The sequence below is a fragment of the Hemitrygon akajei genome, chromosome 18, assembly GCF_048418815.1.
Source record: "Hemitrygon akajei chromosome 18, sHemAka1.3, whole genome shotgun sequence".
NCBI lineage: Eukaryota > Metazoa > Chordata > Chondrichthyes > Myliobatiformes > Dasyatidae > Hemitrygon > Hemitrygon akajei.
Window position 1 is genome coordinate 43918853 of NC_133141.1, and position 23705 is coordinate 43942557.

A 23705-nucleotide genomic window follows, 5' to 3' on the forward strand; every position below is an offset into this window, starting at 1 on the left:
AGATCAGGTTAATATGGCAGGGTGCCTACTGGCCAGCATTTGTACAGTGGGTTGAATGGCACATTTCCATGCTGTATTACTCTATGAATTAAAGTTACTGCCAGTAGAGCATGTACAAGTTACAAAACAGTTGTAAACATTGCAACAGAAACCACTCCACATTTCTTCCCAGCTTGCAATGTAGCAGCCTTTGTCTGCTTGCTACAAATAACACAATCTAGAAACTATTCTACTCCTCCGCCTTGCCATTCTCCTCATATTAATGAGTCAAGGAACAATTACTGCACTTTTACAAAATTGGATTCATTTGCAAGTAATTGTGCTTGGGACATCCACCACATATGCACAAAGTGCCAGGGCTAGGGATCAATTCAGCTTTAAATAGTTTAGAAAGGCAAGGGAATAAACATTGACCCTGTGTACTGTTGAGCAACATGGAGATGAAGAATTCAAAGACTCGTAGGAGTTGAACATTTAGGTCATACTGTTGACCTCCACTCAATATTTTGCTTGGGAGTTACATTCAAGATGTGAAGCAATACAATGATTTGGTCAGCCAGCAAAAATATCTCCTCCAATCTTGGAAATGTTTAGCTAATATAATCTTTATTTTGCATTCATGCATTTTTAAAAAAAAATCTTGTTATTAACAGTGGAGAGAGGTCACTGAATCTCAGCAGTCAGAAATACCTAGTGGTTTGCTATTGTAAGGGCAAGTATAAGAGATAGCATAGATAGGGGTAAAATAGGGGTTGAGGAGAAAAGGATTACACCAGTGCCAATGTTAACTGGGAAGGTTAGACGATTCTGATATCTAAAATTTGATATTGCCATCATCTCCAAAGGAATTTTTAACCACCTTTTGAAGGTAGACTTGTTATTCTTTATCCCTTTTTTTGTATTTTTTTTTTATTGAAGTTCAAACATTTCCATAAGATGTATTTCCGATATTGTACATATATCAGTCATATGTTCCACAAATCTCCACATATTTATCTGAGGTATACACTTACAGGAGAGGAAAGAACGAACAAGTGAAAGGAGAAAACCATGTACAAGTAGGGAGTGATCTTTTTTCATTTTACAACATATTGATTTGAGAGAATAAAATCAGGCCTATGAGGTGTTATGTAGTTGAACCATTTTCCCCAGTACGGATCAAATTGTTCCAACTTATGGTTGTTATTCTAAGTTTTAACTACCCAATCACTAATTGTGTTGCGAGGGAGACCATTCTTAATTTTAATTTAATTAATTATTATTATTTTATTTTTATTTTTTTTAAAAACAGTAGCCCGTTGTTCAGAAATGAAGACTCCATGACTAAATATTGTATAAACCTATTTATAAGGGTTACTTATTCAAATCTGTATCAGAGTCAGTCTGTAAAGTGATAGCAGATTCCCTTCCCTGCACTCAAGATGCAAAGTCAGCTAGACAGACATCTGTGGCAAGCCAACAAATTTAAGGCAGGAATAACTTAACATCTTTGTAATAGAGAGATTTGAAGAACTCTAGATTGTTGGACCTAGCCTACATTTCAAACCATGAGGATTAAATAAATAAATACCATCTCACACCATGCTCAAAACCAGAGTTTAATGCCAAACTTAAGGTATGTTGATTGCAGGCTTGTGCCAAGAAATGAGGAAACCATTCAAACATCTACCCTAGTGTCATAAGTGGACTGAAATTCAGTTCAGCTGTCACATTGAAGAAAAGGGATAATGAGATACGATGGCCCAAGTTGACCTTTTGGCCATAGTGCTTCAAGTTCACAGGATGCTAGAAAAATTAAATGATTCTTTATACACCAAGTTTAAGATAGGATACAAAATGGATCTTCAGTTTTGAATCAATTGATATTGGCGTGCATTTCTTCCCATGCTTAAACAATTCCAGGGTTGTCACGAACTAGCCACAAGGTTAGCTCAGGTTAAGTTATCCATTGGAACACTTCAATCTGTTTAAAATTCAAAAGACAATTTATGCCTGATGTATTTTAACCAAGAGCCATTACAGGTTCCAGTTTGTCTCCATGGGAGTTAGCAAGGAATTTAAATGCCATTCTGGCAAGAAGCCAGCTTTACACTTACACCACCAAATATCTCAGCATTCTGAACCGTTTCCAGTTTGTGAAATTGAGAAGTGCCATCATTCATACAAACCCTGCAGTTTGTGGAATCTTGCTGTGCAAAGTGAATTTCGCAGATAGTTTAATGAAGGAAGGTCGAACATTAGTCATTACCTTGTTATCTTTAAAGCTTCAGATACTTAAATTCAACTGGATTTCTTGGCAAGGCTGATTACACCTCTTTTAAAAAAAGTCTCAAAGACACAGGCACAAATAATATGCAAACATTTTGCAGTTTCTTCATTATCACTGGTTTCAAACCACAAAGCTCTATAGCCAATAGCACTGAGGAATAGCTTAACCCAAAGGACTTCCAGAGATCAATCCAGCAGCTTGCCTTCTATTGAAGGGGTATACAACTTGGCTTACAAATAAAAACTTTAATAAATGCAGACAGCCAAAGCTGTGGAAAATGGACTAAAAGATAATGAATCAGATTACTAGGTGACTGTATAGTTTATACCATGAAGTGACTGTACAGTTTATACCATGAAGTAAATTGCTTTGGTTTCAAGAGTTATGATTCAGTAACTGGAGAATGTGATAGAATCAGGGGGCAAGGATTCAGTGAAGGCGGGTCACATTCTAACTTGGATGCAAAACAGATGTCCATGTCAAACCATGAAAAAAAAATGCACCAAGTGACCAGGGGAGAAAAATACATTGCATTACTCATGTTGAGCAAAAGCACGTTTTGAAAATTACAGAAAATTAAGGCCAAAAATTTTCTTTCCCTCACACCTGAGTATTTTAAAGATTGATCCCAGAATTTTGAAGTTAACATTAAAAAGGTTTTTAATCTATGGCACTGTGCAAAAGATATATAGTGCACCAGGATGCCCAAGACTTTGACACAGTACTGCAACAATTTTATGTACTACAGCCATAAAAGCAAAATTTCATGACATGCGAGTGATGATAAACTTGATTTTGATATGGGTCTCTATTGTGGACTGAGAGTGGGAAGGGGCAGGGAGAGGGGAATCGTTATTGGGAAAGGGGAAGAGCAGGAAGCAGAGAGACATTGTAATGATCAATGAACCAATTGCTTGGAATCAAAAGACCTTGCCTGGTGTCTCAGGACTGAGTGTGTCTGAACTCATGCCATCAACTGCCCCAACACTCCTCCTCTGCCACCTGTCCCACACCGCCTTCACCATTCCCAACATCATTTGGTCCCACCAGATTTGCAAACTCTCTCCACTCCACGTTGACAAATACAGAACTGTGCAAACAGCTTAGGCACACTAGCTATACACATGCGCTCAAGACTTTTGCACACTGCTGTATATTAAACTACTAAACCTGATTTTACTGCACAAGACATCTTGGTGTCACATACAGCTGGCTGAGAAATATTTTCCTGGCTCAGTTTCAAACTGGAGGAGTTACATTTTTCTTTTGTATTGTGGTTGGATCAGTTTGCATACAATATTCCTCTCCACACTAACATTTGATTTAATAGTTTTGGCAATTATGGAGAATCAAGCGCACAGACTGCACGTTTTTCCTGTTGCTATTAAAGTGCATTTTTAAAAAAAAACAATTCTATTTACTCCCCTCCCATGTGAATGTTGGCTTAAGCAGCAGCAAGAGCATCCTGTACACACCACTGCAGAGGAAACTCCAGATGTAGTAAGGGAACCTATTAGGTGGTGGCTTGGTAAAGTGCCATACTATTTGCTTGGTCAGGAAAAACTGGGTTTGCATTTGTACTGGGCCTCATTGCAGATAATAACCACGCACATTCTCTTCTCTCACCTCAAGTAATTTTAGACATCACCTTTAAATTACCCAAACATAAGACAGTACAGACAGACCAAAGCTAAATCATCTTTCTTGTCATAAACACAAGAAATTCTGCAGATGCCAGAAATTCAGAGCAACACGTGCAAAATGCTGGAGGAATTTAGTAGAATCTACAGACAGTCTATGTTTCAGGCCAAGACCCTTCTTCAGGACTAAGGGAGTGGGAGGATGCCAGAGTTTTTTTTTGAAAAAAAGAGAGAGAGAGAATATCAATAACTCTCTCTGAGACGTGAAGTCGTGATATCGGCTTTTATTGACTGGAAGAAAGAACAAGCAGTAGTTGACTACCATACTACATCCTGGAGAATGAGGCCGGGCTCAGGCCTCAATGGCCTTTATACAGGGGTCAGTGGGAGGGGCCACAGGAGCAGTCAGCAGGGGGCATGTCCAGACAGGTATATGTAGTTTACCACACATGCCCCCTGCTGACTGCTCCTGTGGCTCCTCCCACAGACCCCGGTATAAAGGCCATTGAGGCCTGAGCCCGGCCTCATTCTCCAGGATGTAGTATGGTAGTCAACTACTGCTTGTTCTTTCTTCCAGTCAATAAAAGCAGATATCTCGACTACACATCTCAGAGAGAGTTATTGATGGTGCATCAGCGTGTCCAGACAGGTATATGTAGTTCACCAGACAGAGAGACAGAGCCAAGTGGGTGGGAAAAGTAAAGGGCTGGAGAGGAAGGAACCTGATAGAGAAGAGAGGACCATGGGAGAAAGGTTTGGGGTGGGGGGGGGGGGGTGAAGAGAAAGAGGAAAAACCTGGGGAAGAGGCAAGTGAGAAGTGAAAGGTCAGAGAGGAAAACGGGGTGGGGGGGGGAAGAAGAGAAAAGGATTTGTTTAACAGAAAGAGAAAAATCAATATTCACGCCATCAGGTTGGAGGGTATCCAGATGGAATACAAGTTGTTGCTCCACTACCCAGAGGGTGGCCTCATCTTGGTACAAGAGCAGGCCGTGGAGCAACACATCGGAAAGGGAATCGGAATTAAAATGGTTGGCCACTGGGAAGTCCTGTTTGAAGTGGAGGTGCTTGATGAAGCGGTCCCCCAATTTGTGAGGGGCCTCACCAATGTAGAGGAGGCTGCATCACGAGCACAGGACACAGTGGATGACTTATGCAGATTCACAGGTGAAGTGTGCCTCACCTGGAAGGACTGTTTGGAGCCCTGAATGGAGGTGAGGGAGGTGGTGTATGGGCAGGTGTAGCATTTAAGCCACTTGCAACAATGTTTAGTGGTAGTATCCCTTCGGGAATGGTAGAAGTTGCGGAGAATAGTGTTGGGTATTTATCATACAATAGTTTTGTTAACAGGGCCCACACTTGACATCCCACCAATAACACAGACATTTGGGGTTTTTCCCCCCCCTCTTCGTGAGTCTGTGATGTTTAAAGTTCAAGCTTGGACATTTTACAGTGAACATCCTGCCCAACTACAAGGCTTTTGTGTTCCCCTTCAAAAAAAAAATGCTGCTTTAGGAAATCCTGCTCAGTTATACAAAACAGTTCCGGTAGCCAAGTGTTAAGCAAACAGGAACAGACCTTTTGTAATGGTGAATTCAGAGCCGAGGAAAGAATGTCAGTTAGGATGACTGGCTTCTAACCTCTAGTTAGACCGTGGCCTCTACAACACCGGCTACATCACAAACAAAGGACAACAGCAAATGAGAATGCACCACCTTCCAAGCTGAACCCTGACAGAGTGTTTTTTCATTATTATTGTGACTACATTCTGTTACCAATTCAACAGCCCTGAATCAGTACATTGCTGTGCACAAGGTTACTAATGAAGATGGACCAGAAGTGTTCACTTCTTTAAACTAAGTGGACCAATCTGGAAACTCAGTTCTACCTTCACTCTCATCTACAATGATTAGAAGTTAACTTGATGATACAAACCCTAGCATTGGGGAAAAGAAAGAACTAGAGGGCACAGTTTAAAGTGGTGGTAGAAAGGGGAAGTTGAAGATTTTATGGGAACACCTGGGGCAACTTTTTCCTACAGCGTGATCAGTATATGGAGTAAGCTACCAGAGAAAATGTTAAGACGGGTACAGTAGAAATTAAGACTACTTTGATAGGAAGTGTTTAGACCAGAGGGATACGAGCCAAATGAGACTCTCAGATGAAAACCTTGATTGACATGGACAGCAAAACAATGAATTTGGAGTTGGAATCAATGACCATGTTTTCCCCAAATGTGCAGTTTAGGTTAATTGTCGCAAAACAGACTCAATAGGCAGAACTTGCTGCCACAAGAAAATGAAGTAGCTAACATTTTTCTGAAGGGAATTGAATAGGTAGAGAGATTACACTTATATAGAGCTTGACTGATCACATCTGCTGCACTGTACAGTCTTGGCCTTATTTAGGGAAACTGTTCAGAGGCAATGCCTGGAATGGGCAGGTTGACTGAGAAAGGTTGATTAGGCTAGGCTTGTATCTGGAGAATGAGAAGACACCCTATTGCAACCCGCAAAATTCTTCATGCCCAGATATGGAATCATTGTTTCTCCCAGCAAGAGTGCTGAAAAGCAGCAAATGAGGATATTGTCTCAAAGAGGCAGCTAGTCAGGACAGATAAGGAATTTCATCACCTAGAGGGAAACAAAATTTAAATTCTGTTACACAAGGTAGCTGTGCCAGCTCAGTCACCAAGACACACTTTTTGATACAAAGAGAATCAAGAGATATGGGGGGCGGAGGCTAGAGACAGGAAAGCAATATCAATGTTTAAAAAATAATCACCCATGATCTTACTGATTGGTAGATCAGGAAAGTCTCATTCCCCCGGCATCTTTGTCTGAGGGAAAGTTATACAGCACATCTATGGAGAACAGGTAGTCTACTTGTAGACCAGGGCTTCCCATTAACCAAGGGGACTGTGAACCCCAGGTCAGGAACCCCTGTTCTAGATCTGCATTTCTCAAAACCTTTCCTATTTATGTACTCATCTAATGGCATTGCCACTTTCTCTGGCTGTTTTATATATCCACTATCTTTCAGAAAAAATTACCCCTTGTCCATTTTAAACCTCCCCCACCCCTCACCTTAAATGCATGTCCTCCATTTTTAAAGATTTGCTGTATGTTGCAGGTGGGGGAGGGGGGAAGAAGATAAAGAACTTCACCATTCATTTATGTTGGCGCTGGAACATGTGACGACACATTGGTCATTGACAAAATGCATTTCACTGCATATTTCGATGTACATGTGCTAAGTCTGCATTTTGAATCTTATCCACATCTCATGACTTTATAAAACTAACCTCAGCCTCCTATTTTCCAGAGGGTCGCAACCTGTGCAGTTTCCTTTATAGCACAAGACCTACCCCACCCCCCCAGTCCCATGCTCAGATGTATAGCTGCTCGGAGGGGAGGTCAGATTAGGTTAGAAACTAGAAGTACCAAATCTACACAAGACAGGAATAGTACAACACTTATGGGAATGAACACTTTCTAGAATCTAAGATCTGATAAATTAAAGTATCAATTTGTGGATGCTACAATGTGTCAGTATTAAAGTAGACACATGCTACTTCTACAGTTTTAAACTGGGCATCTATATTCTGTAATGAGAAGCTTTATTTATCGAGATACAGTACTGAATAGGCCCTTCCGGCCCTTTGAGTTGCACCACCTAGCAACCCTCAATTTAGCCCTAGCCTAATCACGGGGCAATTTATAATGACCGATTGACCAATTGGTAGACTGTGGGAGGAAACTGGAGCACCCGGAGAAAACCCATGTGGTACATACAATCTACAGGAAAGAGAATAGGCAATAGTGACCTAGTTACTGCTTTGCTGTAGTAACAAGACATCATTTACAAACTATAGCATCTTGCTTAAAATAGCCAGTAAACGCAGTGACCAAGGAAAAGTGTTCTATGCCCTTTGAAAATGCAATACATTCAGGAAACTCACTGTCTGCAGTTTCAACTACATTTCACCACTCCAAACAATGTAAACTTCAAGCCTCAAGCCCAATTCCAGGAACCAGAAGCACCTCCTCTGACCTCCACCCCCACATAAAACAAGAGTCAAAATTCTTTAAGAACTTAAATCTGTAGCCCCGGAGTCCTGGCCACTTGCAATAGCAGGAGAATAGCAAAATACTCAACACTTATGTCAGAATGCCATTTCTGGATTTCAGTTTGACACAACGCTATTGCCCCACAGACCTGGGTGAACAAGCTGTTATTCCTCGGTCTAAATACAGTACTGTCCAACTGGGTGTTGGACTTCCTAATCAACAGACCTCAGTCAGGATACACAACTGCTCCTCCCTCTCTGGTGACACGACAGCATTGGGGCTCAACAACAGCGAGACAGCCTACAGAGAGGAGGTGGAAGAGCGAGGCTTGTGCCAGCCAAATAACCCCTTCCTCAATGTCAACAAGACAAAGGAGATTGTTATCGACTTCAGGAGAATGCGCACGCCTTTTCACATCAGCGGTACAACAGAAGAAACTGCAAGCAGTTTCAAACCTCCAGGAGTGCACATCTCAAACCTCTCATGGTCCCAGAACATATGCCACACAATCAGGAAAGCTCAACACCTCTTCCTGAGGAGTCTGAAGTGAGCTGGCCTATGCATATCTATACTCACTTCACTCCACATATGCACAGAGAGCACCCAGACAAGCTGCATCACTACATGGTACAGAAACTGTATGGCGATGGACAGGAAGGCTCTACATTGTGCTGGGCAGTTTTGACCACACATCAGACATCAAGGACACATTTACAGAAAGATGGCAGTAACATCATGAAGGATCCCACCCACCCTGCTCATGGACTGTTTGTCCCACTCCCATCTGGGAGGTGGTTACATAGCATCCACACCAGGACCACCAGACTCAAAAACAGTTACTTTCCCCAAGCAGCAAGGCTGATCAACACCTGCACCCACTAACAAACCCCTCTACACCTCTCCTTTATCATTTCCTGTCAGTCACCTTAGCTACAGACACTATATTCATAAAGTGGTGCTATGCATGGCAATGTATACAAGCCATATTATTTATTGTGGGTTTTTTTATGATTGTGATCTTCATTTTATTTGTGCTGCTTTGTATCTGCTTAACAATCATTCATTCTCCTTTACACTTGTGTACTGGAAATGACATCAAACCATCTAGAAATGGCTGCAGATCACTTTTGTTTCTTATAATGATAACAATGAGCAATACATTCAAGTTGTCAGGGTCGTAGAACCACAGAAAATGTGCTGCAATGGAACATTGAGATCTTGCCATGTGTAGCAATTCTATCCGTATCCCAAGATTCTTACAGAGGCAGCAAACAACTAGCAATTCTACAATATTTTCTCAGGACGATTAATCACTGCAATCTGCAGCTTGTAATTTGCCACCAAGGTATGCATTTGAACCACCTGCACTGTTGTGTACTTAATATTTGAATAATATTGTAAATATGCTGAGCAAGCATTATTTAAATAATTCATTACAGGTTACCGTACTGTGCAAAAGTCTTAGGCACATAGTTAGGGAGCCCAAAACTTTTGAACAGTATTGCAAAAATGTTATGTATTGCACTGTACTGCTGCCATATAAACAGAACAAATTTCATGACATACGTGAGTGATGATAAACAGATTCTGATAAGAGTCTATTAGGGACTGAGTGGGAAGGGAATAGGGAGAGGGGAATCATGGTTAGGCAAAGGGGGAAGAGGGGAGGGAGCAGGAAGCAGCAGACATTCTGTAATGATCAATACACTGATTGTTTAGAATCAAATGACCTTGCCATGTGTATTACAGACTTTTTCCACACTACTATATGCAAATTGCATGTCATGACACTACCTCTGATAAGTGCACAACTCACTTAAAAGTAGAAAAAAAAAGACAAGACCCATTCTCTTGGGCAGCCATCTTTTTCTGCAATTAGTTTAATGTTTTGGAATTACAGAACACAACATGTACGACCTGGTGTTTTTGTGGTATCCAGAAATACTTAGTGAACTGGACTCTTGAGGATGTAGCTCCACCCATGGAGGCCTTGCTGAAGCAGATTGAAGCAGCGGGGCCTGGGCCCATGAGCAGATATCAAGCCAACGTCTAGCCAAATTAAGTGCTGAGCCAGATTAAAAAGATCAAGGTGTCAAGACAGAAGACAGGACGAGCTGGTGTTCAGCTCACTATTCTGTTAGGCTTTACTCACCTCAGTGCTGAACCCAGCTCCACAGCTGCGGCCTGCAGCATCCAGCTCCGAGACTCAGGTCCACAGCTGTGAAGTTAACTTCTGGGGACTCTGGTTCATATCTGTGGTTTGTTTGCTTGTATTTTTTGTTGTTAAATTGTTAATTGCCTCTTATATCACATATTGGAATTATGACTGTTTACACAATTTGCTTCCTCCTCTCCCCCCAACCCCCCAAATGAATACTGTTTAGGGTCTACCAGCAAGAAGATAAATAATCAAGTTTGTACATGATATACATACTTTGATAACAAATGTACTTAAACTTTAGGTTAGTGACCGGAGCAATGCAACTTACCATATATGACAAGTTTTCCCAATGGTTTGAGCAAGCCAAAGCCTTTAGCATTGTCAGCTCCTCCCAGTGGATCCAGGACAATGTCAACACCTTTGAAGAAAGTAAAGCACTGTAATCTCAGTAGTTATGGCATGACAATTCTAATATTCCAAAAAGTTTGACTCAAATTTGCAGAAATTCCACTGATGATAAAAGCCAGTCACATTAAAAAAAAAAGAGAATACCAAAACTAAGTGGAAATAAAACAATTACTGTTCAGATAACCATTCATCTACTGTTCCATGCCTTTGCTGAAGGCACTATTAAAATTCTAAGTAGTAGCCCACAGGTCAGCTTCTAAATTAAACAATTAATCTCGCTTGCCAACTCCATTACCTTTGGGGGAAATCTTGCGAACTTCTTCAGCATAATCCATGGTGATGTAATCAATTGGATGAGTCACACCATTTTCTTTGATAGTTTCATGTTTAGAGGTGGAGGCAGTACCAAAAATTGTCACATCTTTAACCAGCTTCGATAGCTGTGTTGCAGCAACCCCTACGCCACCTACAATGAGCAATACAAAATGATCAATATCAAAAGTTGATTAATGCTGTTGAAAAGACATCTATTAAACCCACATCAACATTTTACTCAAGCTATTAGTCAGGAGAGAGCAGTCAGAACTGTCCAATGGAAGCTCTGAAGGTACAATGGATTTTGCCAGCATGTCTTTAAAGCACAATTTAACAAGGCAAGCAGTATACAAGAACTGCTTCAAACAATAATTCTCTAATTGCACCTCTTCCATAATAGATGTAAACATTCTAAATGATCCTAGAGAAATATTGTTGGAATCTCATGGAAGCAGGATCATATCGTTGGTGGGATGAGGGTGGAAGTGGGAGTGTTAAAGAATGCATTTTCTTCATCAGTTCAGTCAAGCAGGATCTGCTCAGGTATAGGAAGCTGAAACACATAAGATCTGTACCCAAAAGGACACGAGAGCCTTTGGCACATCATCTTTCATAAGTCAGGGCACTGAGTACAGGAGTTGGGATGTTATGTTGTATAGGACATTGACGAGGCCAAATTTGGAGTACAGGAAAGTGATCAACTTGAAAGAGTACAGAGAAACATTGCTGAGCCAGATTAAAAAGATCAAGGTGTTAAGACAGAAGACAGAGGACGAGCTGGTGTTCAGCTCACTATTCCATTAGGCTTTACTCACCCCAGTGCTGAACCCAGCTCCACAGCTGCAGCCTGCAGCCATCCATTGAAGATGGTGGAGTAAAGGAGGACAGTTCAGATGCCCTGAAGTGGAAGGCTTCATCACAAGAGCAGATGTGGACAAGATGGAAGAACTGAGAAGGACGAATGTCATCCTTGCAAGCAACAGGATGAGGAAGGTGTAGGCCAAGTGATCAAGTACATTTAAAGCATAGGTTAATAGGCTCTTGATAAGTAAGGGCATCATTGGTTACAGGGAGAAGACAGGAGAATGGAGTCAAGATGGATAATAAGTTAGCCATGCTTCAACGGTGGAGCAGACTTGATGGGTTGATTAGCTTAATTCTCCTCCTATGTCTTATGGCCTACAGGAGAGAGGAGCACAAAAGGGAAGGAGGGGCCAGCCATCAACTTGGGTTCAATGGCACTGCCAGAATGGAATTCATGTAAAAGCTGTACCAGACTTACTTCGAGTACTGGCAAAATACAGGCAACGTTAGTTGGTTTTAAACAAATCCTTAACCAAAATTTTGATCAACCTACTCAAAAATTTCAGAAAATATCACAACTGGTAGGTCAATTCTCTCATTCCCCATTCAAAGGGAATGAACAGTTCACAATTCCCACTGGACCCAAAACATCCACTAAGGCGCAAAACCTTAAAATGTAACTAGAATAATAGGAAAGTTAAAGCTGGATTTAGGATTTAGCTTCAGTTCAGATAGCTGTTAACCTTCAAAAGAAGGCTCAATGAAAGTTAAGTGTGTATCCATCCAATGTCAACTAATTACTTTTAAACATTTGCAAGGAGATATAGTGATAATCAGCAGCTGTTACATTGTACTTTGCCAGAAATATTTTAAAGCCTCAAAGCCCTTAACAGGAAAAATAGTGCTCTCAATGTTTGTTCAATATTCTGGACACTTGCATCTGGCACATTCCCTACAACAGTAACATAATGACTAAAAGATCTGTCTTAGTAATGTCCTGTGAAGGATGAATTTTGACCGAGTCTCTATGAATTAATTCCCCAGAACTGGGGCTGGGACCTACAGTACTCACTCAAAAGCAGATGGGCTTGGTTTAACTTTTCCATCCAAAAGTCAACAGGGAACCCAAATCAGGACTGTACTAATAATGCTGTCCAATTCCACCCCTTCCCACTCATCTCTAAAGATTTCCCAGGGCAATGTTGTTTTCCAAAAAACTAAGCACATGCTAATCATTCTGCTATCAATCCAAAACTCTGGCAATATTGTGCTTTTGCAAAGTCTTGCTAGACTTGAGTTACGCCTTTAATTCCACAGGAATCCTTCTACGCAGCTTTGAACAGTTTCGTGAAGCAAGCAGAGAGTTCGGAAAACAAGTGGCTTACGACCAAGAATGTGTTTGAAATCAAAGCACCATTAATCCATCATGACAACTGTCACCACACCAAAATTTAAATTGTTTCTGAAGACTCCAGTTTCTCGTTCACGTTGTCATCTTGGTTTGTGCAGTTCAATTACTACTCTGCTTAATGACTTGCTCCTCCAGAGGAGCTGGATAAAAAATTTTCCAACTTTCAGAGACTAATAAACAAATCTAGATCAAGATGGAATAGCACTTAGACACATTTGCTGTTTTTGTAAAAAAAATAATTATTTTACAGCTGCCAAACTATTATGTCACAGTTTCCATTTGATATTCGTGCACTTCAAACTCATCCTCCACCACATATTTTAACATGGTTCTATCTCCCAACTTCTTTACTTAATGCAGTCATTCCAAGGACAAAGGGGCAATTCATAATGCAACTGAGTATCTTCTGTATTATTGAACACCAGCAATCTCATGGAAAGAGGCAAGTATTTCAACAAAAATTAGTGTCCCCCAGGCAACACTAAATCAGATTCCTTGCCTATAGTACCCATGCGCCTGGTCATTGGTTGGATGCAAAGGCTCATCTTACTGTTGCTACCTATCCACCTCAAGAGTCCAGGGACAGAATGAGCTCAATTAGAAATTTCACCCTTCCCAACGAGGGGTGAAGCTGGGGCCAAAGCTTTGTGCCGAAAGGAGAGAGAACTAGGGACAACATGGTCAGTAACAACATTTTACAATGGCAGCTGCAAGACCTGAGCTCAATTTCAATCACTGCCTGTAACAACCTTTGTACCGTCTGGATTTTCTCCGGTGCTCTGGTTTCCTCCCACATTCCAGAGATGTACGAGTCTAGGTTAGTATGTGGCGGACATGCCACGTTGGCACTGGAATCACAGAGGCACTCATGAGTTGACCCCAGCACATTAAACGCAAATGATGATTTAATTGCATATTGATGTACGTGTGACAAATCTAAAGGCTTAATTTCCCTTTTACCTCCATTTTCTAGTGTAAACTCCCAACTTTATACACGAGTAATCAACATTGCATGCAGTGGAGAGAGACATGCTGAAGCCACTAGTTCAGGATTTGAAAGGCCATTTCCCAGCACAGCTGGTATGACCAATGGCTGCCCATTCACGCTGATAAAAGTCAACTAGAGCAATAACACAAAGTTCTGGAGGACCTCAGCCCAAAATGTTGACCGTTTATTCCCCTCCAATATATGCTGCCCAACTTGCTGAGGTCCTTCATCAGGACTGGAAAGGGGGCAGAAGCTTTGCTGCTGGGTGCACAGAAGTGACATACTGAATTGATAGTCCTGATGAACGATTGCTTATTCCTTTCCATAGATGCTGCCTGTCCTGCCGAGTTCCTCCATGTTATTCTGGATTTCCAGTATCTGCATAATTCAGAGTGATAACCACAAAAGGTTTATTAGGAATTTTCACCAGCAATATTACAGGAGGACAGCCAACCATCCTACTTAGTTGGGAAATTCAACAAGATTTTCCACCCCACAATCTTTATCCTGGGATTAAACCCCAGGCATTTCTCCCACATCCTTTGAGCTATCATTAAGAACCAAGAATAAACCATTTGTGCCCCTTATAGACCTCAGACTTGAAGCAAGCTCCAGATCATGGGGTGGGTGGGATGGGGCTCCATACAGCAGCAGGATCTCCTGCAGTACAATTGTTGGCAAGGCCAAAATGCACTTAGCCCATGTATAGTCAACTGATAGCTGGAAGAGCCAGTGGAGCTCTTGCCTCCTTCAGTAGCCCAGCTTCACTCAACCTCTGGCACCATCTATTTGAAGCTTACATGTTACACGTGTCAGCAGTTTTCTCTGGATGCTCCCATTTTCTCCCTATCCCAAAGACAAGTGGGAAGCAGATTAAATTGGAAAATGTAAACTGACAACTTCAACCGAGCCATGGACTACAAATGGTGGATAACCAGTTTGGATCAGTGGCAAAATTTGACTTGACTAGAAGATGGGCCTATCCTGTGCTATTAGCATGGGCAGGCTGTAATATGTGTCCATAAAAGGTTGAGTATTCCAGTTGGCTTTAGATAGTTTATCAGCCAAAGTTCTCTTCAAATACAAAAAGAAAACACTAGTTAATGAACAGTTGTTGGTTTTGATCTAGTCCCAAATACCGCAGTGTGTCTCGAAACAATGAAGTGTTGTTCATCTTGTGCATGTTCAGTTTCATAACACAGACCATGGACAGATAGGCCAAGGTGGGGAGCAGATTGAAAATTAGACAAATGGAAAATAGGGCCTTACAAACATGTTGAAGGTGCTCAGCAAATCATACATTTTCTCCAATATTGGGGGCACAAATTCACTGGAGCGCATTACTGCTTCGGAGGGCATTTAGACCCATGGATGGTGGGAAGGTACAATATTGGAGGTGTTAAACATGTGATTAAATGAGAAAGTGTTGTAAGAAGGGGACTGATTGGTGGAGGTGAAAGTAGAGGGAAGGACACAAGGAAATAGAAAAGCTCTCTCAACCTGTGTGGACAGCCAGAGCTGAGATGTACAAATTGGGAGAGTCTTCACAAGAAGCAAAGTGGGAGGATGCCAAGATGGGAGGAAGTGAATACTGGTGTAAGCTGAGATGTGGGTTAAATAAGTAGGTTTTGAGACCGCATTTAAAAGCGTCAACTGAGTCTGCATCTCTTACAGTTTAGGTATTGAATTCCAGTTTAGGAGTGTAGTTAAAAAAAAACTAAAAAAAAAGCTGACCTACCAGTTATATTTTGAGTGAGATTGATCAAATTTACATTCAAGAGATCAGCAGTAGAAGACCCAAGAGTTCAAGCAGGATTATAAAGCAAGAGTAAATCTGTGATGTACTGCAGTCCAAGACCATTAAGAACTTTAAAAACAATTTATATCAATTCCAAAAGATCCAGGAAGCTAATGCAGAGTAGCTAGGACAGGAGTGATATGCTCCTTTGTCCTGATTTTAGTTAAATTATGCCATGTAGTATATTGCAAGCTGACATTTTCCAAAAAGTGCAAATGCAAGCTTAGGACATTTCAACAAAACTAATGTCAATATTGCAAGCTAAACTTAGTCCTCTTTGCCAAGTACTTTTCATGAAGATTACACCAAAACATCACAGTGCTGTCCAAAGCACCCAATTGCACAAACTGGCTGTGATATCAGGCTTGTGAAAGCAATTGCGTTTGAACTGCTGTAGAAATGCCACAGTCTGAAAGGCAATTAAAAAATTAAGTGGTAGACCAATAACCACAATACATAGTGAGAAGGTTTATTGTCACTGATGTGTCATGAAGTTTATTCATTTGTAGCAGTGCAAAACAAAAAAAATGACAAGTTACAAGTAAATAGTCAAGATGAAGAATGATGGTCAGAAGTCTGACGGAGGGGATGAAGCTATTCCTAAAATGTTGATTGTGGGTCTTCAGGTTCCTGCACCTCCTTCCCTATGGTAGGAAGAGCACATAACAGAAGGTGAGGGACCTTAATGACAAATGCCACCTATTTGAGGCACCATGTCTTGAAGAGGTCCTTGACGGCAGGGAGGGCTTTGCCCACAATAGAATGGCCAAGTCTACAACCACATGCATCCTGTGAGCTTGCGCATTGAAGCCTCCATCATGGGCAGTAATGTAACCAGTCAGAATGCTCTCCACTGTACATCAATGGAAATTTGCTGACCTACCAAATCACTTGAAACTCAATGAGGCATAGCTGCTGATGTTATAGCTTCTTTCTGATTGCATTAATGTGCTGGGCCCAAAATAGAGCCTCTGGAGGTTGACACCCAGGAACTTGAAGGTTCTCACCCTCAACTTCCCCTTTCTGATGTCCACAAGCAATCCCTTCATCTTACTGACATTGAGCGCAAGGTATTTGTTGCAACACCACTGGAACTCCCAATTTCACTTCTATATATTTTGCTGCTATCTGGGATTCTGCCAAAGTGATGTTACCAGCAAATTTATAGATGGCTTAAGCTGTGCCCATCCACACAAGACATGAGCAGACAGGAGCACTTGGTATAGCATACCTCCTTGAAGTGTGGCTGTATTGATTGTCACAAGTAGCACAGACCACCTAGAGCTGGAGCTCCCAACCCCTTTCCCCCCCAAAATAAAATAAATGCCATGGACCAATACCATTAAGCAAGGGGTCTGTGCACCCCAGGTTGGGAACACCAGACCTAGAAAAACTGGATACAGAAAATGAATTTCTCTGAAGTTAATGTGGTCCAAGTTCCAACAATATCTCACTTACACATTTGAAACAAAAATGTATTTTGCAACATACCCAAATACATTAAGGTAATTGGGCATGCTGGGGAATACATTTTCCTTTAATTAAATCAAGCAAATAATACTAAGTGACATACAAAGTGCAAGTCACAGCAAATTTGCCATAGCATTCTTAATGCAACAACTTGAATTTTCTCTAGTCACAGACTCAAAACTGATATCTGAATTTGTTTTGAAGATAGAGAAAGGGAAATTAGTGGTTTAGTTGGTGGAGTTGAGCGCTGGTTCAGCGACCTCAGAGTCTGAATATTTTCTTTTTGACTGCGTGGATTTCCGATGTGGGGTGGGCCTCTGGTTTTCTCCCACGTTCCAAAGGTGTGCAGATTGGTAGAGTAACTGACCCTTAGCGCATAGTAAAGGGGTAGACTTGGGGGTGGTTTATGATTCAGACCTAGTGCAATAAAGAGCCCATTTCCAATGCTGCAAGCCTCTAGAACTCAGATGACATTTAATCCAATATACCTAAAGTCAGATGAAAAAAACTTACCAGCTGCCATATGGATGAGAATGCTCTGATTTGGACGCAGATTTGCATAGTCATTGATCATCATGTATGCAACGATATAATTGACAGAGATTGCAGCTGCATCTTGAAAACTCATCCCATCAGGCATCAAGAAGGTATGATTGACCTTCGTTGCCACCAGCTCTGCCCAAAGTCCTCCATCAACATTCAGCACAATTACCTTGTCACCAACCTTCGAAGAAGAAATGGCTAGAATCAGGAATTAGACTTGAACAGCTGCTTAAAAAAAATGATCCAAGGGTTGCGCATTTAATATTTCAGTAATATTTGCATAATATTCTAAAATTTGTTTATGCTTTGTTCATTTAATTTATTACAGGTTTACACATGTAAAAGTATGTGAATGGCATATGGCATCATGCCATGACATAAGTGTGCATGCCTCACTAAAGTAAAATAAAATTAAGACATCTCCCAGCTCTGTTTTTCTTTCAATTCATTCTGTGTTTTGGAGTTACAAAACATAACACCATGGAAACAGCCAGCTGAGGAGAAGATGTGACATGGAGGAAGGAGCAGCGAGGCACTGCATCTTCCTGGGCTTCTCCATGGCATTTAAGCATATGGGCCAGAAACTTAATTATATTCCCCATTTCTTTCCAGGGGGTCCAAATCAAAAATACTAGGGAGCACCTTAATAGACACTTCCAGATTCATGCCATTGAACTTCAAGTACACAATTAAGTGATTTGATATCTGATGTGATTATCAGAATTGAGCATGGAATAATTCCTCTCCCATACAGTACACTCTTTTGGGGCTGTTGTAGGGTAGCTTAGAACAAGATGAAGCTACCATCCCTTGTACATTTAGATTGTTTTTAAATTTAAAACGACTAGTGGGGAAATTAGAATCTTTGTAAAGTCCATAATTAATTACAATCCCTTCCAATTCCTGACCGTCATCTTTGGCAAATGGCCAGATTCATCCCACTAGTGAAAAGTAGTGTCTCAGTGCAGAAATTTACAGCACAAGGGTTATGAGCAAAATGCCTATTAACATATTACAGCAATGTCCATCCATCACTCCCACATGGAAACAGAATGCGTAAAGCACAAATGCTCCATTGCCATTTCTACCAAATCCGGTCATTGTTCTTTTCTCATAGCTCAAATTATTTTGCCTTCAAATACATTTCCAAATGAAAGCCACGAGGTAGTAGCTAAAGGAAATTGCTTCACTGCAAAGCAGCACGGAAGAGCAACACCCATATTCCAAGGTTAGGCGAGTCTCGAACTAGAGGTCATAGCTTAAAGGTCAGAGGTGAAATATTTAAAGGTATTTAAAGGCTTTTTCACCCCAGGTTGAGCGAGACTAAAACTAGAGGTTGTAGGTTTAGGCTGAAAGGTGAAATAATTAAGGTGAATCCAAAGAGGAAGCTTATTTGCTTAGTAGGTGTGGAATGAGCTGCCGGTGGAAGTAGTTGATGCAGGTTCAATTGTAACATTTAGAGAAGGTAGGTACATGACGAGTGGTATGCAGGGCTATGGTTCAGGTAAATGGGACTAGGTAGAACACCAGGTCATTGTGAACTAGATGGGCTGAAGGGCCAGACTCTATACTATAGTGTTCCAGGACTCTAAGTCTGATGATCTTCAGTTCAGACCAAGTACTGGAAGGATCACCCATGAAGCAGGATTAGACACTGGGCAGGCAGGCAGTCACAGTAACCAATTGTCCCATGTACCACATCCAAGCAGATATTGATAACTGACCAGTTTTAAGTTTGAGTTCCATTCTGACCTAGGGAGTGCAATTAAATTTTAGGTTTATTGGTAGCAGCATCTTTTTTAAAAAAACATTGAAATAGCCCAAAGATAAGAGACTAGTAAAAAGTTCAAATTATACCTGGGAACAGAATGCAATTCACATTCATTGTACTGTTCATCAATGGTACTGAACTAAAGCTCAAATCTGACAGATTGAGTTCCACTGGGAACAATAATAGCATTCCAGGTTTGCTTTATGCATAGCCCTTGAAGGCACTGCTGCAATAAACCAACAGACTGTGGTGACCAAATGGAATAGTCATTCACAAGGACTCCTTCCATATTGTCTCAGACAGGACTATAGATGGAAATTTTAAAAAATTAACTTCTCTTCTACTCTGCCCTAAAAGCAAATTCATCCACAATTCAGTATCCTGAAGCAGCAAATGTGTGCTTATGCAAAAAGAAAAAGAAAAGCCTCTTTCTTTTCTGCATAGCGCCCCTCCCCCAAGCAGCTGCACCCACTGCACATTCAGAAACAACTCCATCTTTAGTGACACTGACTCTATACCACTCAAGTCTGGAGATTTCTTCCAAATCTAATACCAGCATCTGTTCACAGTAACAAGCCTACAATGATGAGTTGTTTAAGAGGGCCAGGGGACAGATCCATGACAAATTCCCAACTCATTTTCTAAATTGACCCAGATTATTTTGCCCTGAAACAAAACTCAGATACATGTAGGGGTAGGGCGATAGGCCAGAGTGTAGAAATTGCTCTATGGTTCAGGCTTAATGTATCAATCGTGTCTCAACTTCTCTCGGTAAAGCCCAGGCAAAATAGGCACAAAACACTAAAAAAAATCCACAATAGCAGATTGTTTTTTTTAAAAAAACTTGGACGGCTCAGACTCTGATCTTGAAGAGCAACAGGGATGAGTGGAGACACGTTACCCAGAAAGCAGCTCTGTATCTTCATTTTATACCATCCACATGTCTTTTACTGGAAGAACAGGGGGGGGGGGGGGGAAATTCCTTTTTCGCTACCAAGTTTTAATTACTGGTTCCAGGACCAAAAAATACTAATAGTCAAAGCCTTACTTGCTCAGGAAGTGAGTGCCATCTCTGCTCATTTCCTAATACAAAGCTCTTTCCTCACTTCTTAAACTCTAGTTCCATAACCCCAAGAATTAATTCCTCCAAAACCCATCACCTGACAATTCTACCCGCAACACCATGGTCTGATTTCAGTACTCTGAAATTAAGATTCCTCTTAAACCTTGGCCCGAGCTCTGCTTCAAATCTCACTACAAACCACACCCCCTTTAAGATTTAGGAACCCTGTCACTGGGCTCAGTAACTTGAGCTGTCCACGTTTCTGCAGTTTGTCATACAAATGTACTACATAATTAAAAGGGGCCCCAAATTATATTAATAGCCATAGACATACAGCAAGAAAGAAAAGGCCAACATATAAGCCCAATGAAAACTATTGGAAAATAACACCACAAATTCAACTCCAGGAAAAAATATTGCATTTCTCATGGCAGAGAAAACAACGTAGTCTGCAAAAAAACACCTCCGCACTGCTGTAGGGAGTGGCCAGGGGTCAAGGAGATGCTCTAGACTCGGGCACCTCCCCATGCAGGCAGCATGTTAATTCCCCCTTCGCTCTTAAATCCTCTACCAGTTAATCGAACTGCACATTAACATTAAAGAGAATTTAATTGTTCCAACTTCAGGCATGGAAAGAAATTGCAGCAAAGACAAAAAAATACCCAGATTAAAAATATGCCAATAATGAGGCAAGCTGAGGGAAAGTGACAAAGTGGGACAAGAGAAAAAACAAGTAAAATGTTTAATATGTTGAAACCTTCGCAGTAATATGGGACAGGCTAGAATTAGAGGACAGGTCCTGCAGTCAACTGAAAGGAAATGGGAGTGGTAATCATTTCCAAACTTATTCAAAACATCTGGCGTTCCACTTTCGTTTAGTAGCGCACTTATTATTGCAATGCTTATCTATTGCTGTTTTTTTAATAAATAAAAACTTATGTACAAGCCAATTCCCCGGCTCAGAGTACTTTCTAAAATGCAAACACCATACATTGTCACGTTTTAATCACACAAAACCTCGATGCAAACATAAAAGACTTCGTGCTGGGTTTTAGCGCAGATATACTGACTGGAACATAATCAGGTGACGATACGGGGAGGTGGTGGAAGGTAGAGAAAGAAAGTTTTGGCTACGTTTCATTTCAAATTAAAACGGCACACAGGCTACAAACAAGTAACTGGGTTTAAGGAAAATCATCCGCAGTCACCTCGATCCGTTGTTCTCCGAGACGAGGGCGGTGGCTTTACTATCAACATAGCTGAGTTCTTCCCCCACCCCCAAACAAAAACTTAATTGTCAAATTACTCGGACGATTAAAATAATAATTTTCAAGTAACCCCTTACCTTTCTATCGGTCACATCGTCCCCGATCGCTTCAACGACACCAGCGCATTCACTGCCCAGATATGTGTGTTTACTGAACGTACCCTGTCTGATCAGTAAATCGGAAAAATTCAAACCACAAGCCTGCACTCGGACTAGGATTTCACCTGATTTGAGAATTGGAGCACCCTTCTTGACTTCTACCTTCAGCTTATCATAACCCCCAGTACCGGTCAGCACAATGGTTTTGTAGGAAATCTCTGGCTCCTGATCCTTGGTTTCCTGATTAAGCTCCTGCTGCTCTTTAGCCACTTTAACTTCTTCCCCAGTCATTTTTCCCCCAATTGCTTTCTAAAACCCTTTTAATTAATAATAAAAAAATACAAGGCCAAAAAAAAACTACACTAAACGCAAACGGATCTTCAGAGGAGCACCAGAGCCGCTCGCCTGTTGCAAGTACAGCGACCGGATTGCAGAAGTACAACCAATACTATTGACCGCAATGACAACATGGAGCTGAAATTTAAAGTGCACACAGAACGTCACTGAATCTTTAACTAGTAGTTTGATTTTTAAAGCGCGTCACCTCTATATTTTAACCAACTATATACAATTATTTCAGCCTAACTAAAGTACTAATTATATGTAGAATTTTTTTTTAATGCGAATTATAATACCCAATTAATTAAACAGAGCTGATGTATTTAAAGAGAACGACCCTCCTCCCCAATTCCAATCTATATCAAAATATTACCATTGGTCACTCCGTGAGATCACATGACCATGTTGTGTCTTGTTCAAATGAGGACTTATTAAATCGTGTTTATGCTCACCTAATATGATAATATTTCTCTTGAGAAAAAATATTAATACGATTTATTAAAGGCGATTTCCTAACCATACGAAAGGCACATAAAAAACCCAGGTATGTTATTTATTTTGCAGTTTTGAAGCAGAATTTGATTTTATTTTATGGCACCAATGGGTAATAGTAAGATGTAAATCAAGGTGGTGGTTATTGGAGTTACAGTAAATTATTAACATGGGACGATTTCCACTGTAATCTTCCCCCGTATAGATTTAATTAAAGCATAATTTAACCTACTGTTGTGCCCATTCTACTGCTTCCTGTGGATGGTTGAGGTGGATGTTTATTGTGAATGCTGCTTGAGCAATTTTTCTTTGTCAATCTACTCGAGATGCCACATGCCCTCTGCAGAGTCTATTTTACCCGTGGACTTCTGCTTTTCGGTGTGAATGGTGACACTTCAAACTGTTCCCTGGTGTCAGGGCTGAGAGGTTCCATTTAGGCTGAAAAATTTGAGGAATGTTGCTGAATAGCCAGGGATAACTGTAAGGGGAGGGGATTCTGGCATTGTCATAGATTAAAACAACTATTAAAAGGATTGGTTCTTCATGATGACATAGAAAGAGGCCAATCAGTCCATTGAATCTACTGGCTCTTCGAACAAACTCATCAACCCAATTCCTCTTACTTTCCTTACTCCCTTCTGTTCTTCTATCCTGAAACTGCACAAGGGGAAATTTACACTAACTAATTAACCTACCAGTCATTGGGATGCTGGAGAAAGGGAGAAATGCAAACTCCACACAGGCAGCACCAGAGTTCAGGATTGAATCTGGGTCTCTGGAGCCAGTGGACAGCAGCACTG

At 41.0% G+C, this 23705-nt stretch overlaps 1 protein-coding gene across 1 annotated transcript in view; it reads right to left on the bottom strand.

Annotated features, from left to right (window-relative positions):
- Positions 1-22536, bottom strand: part of vat1 (vesicle amine transport 1) — a 38778-nt gene extending 16242 nt beyond the window's left edge. Inside the window, exons 1-4 of the mRNA XM_073071545.1 lie at positions 22054-22536; positions 17845-18055; positions 10841-11011; positions 10466-10555 (exon numbers count right to left, since the gene is read on the bottom strand). Of these exons, the coding sequence (XP_072927646.1) occupies positions 10466-10555; positions 10841-11011; positions 17845-18055; positions 22054-22365 (784 nt within the window). The 5' untranslated portion in view covers positions 22366-22536. The remainder of the gene's footprint in view (positions 1-10465; positions 10556-10840; positions 11012-17844; positions 18056-22053) is intronic.
- Positions 22537-23705: the final 1169 nt, after the last annotated feature.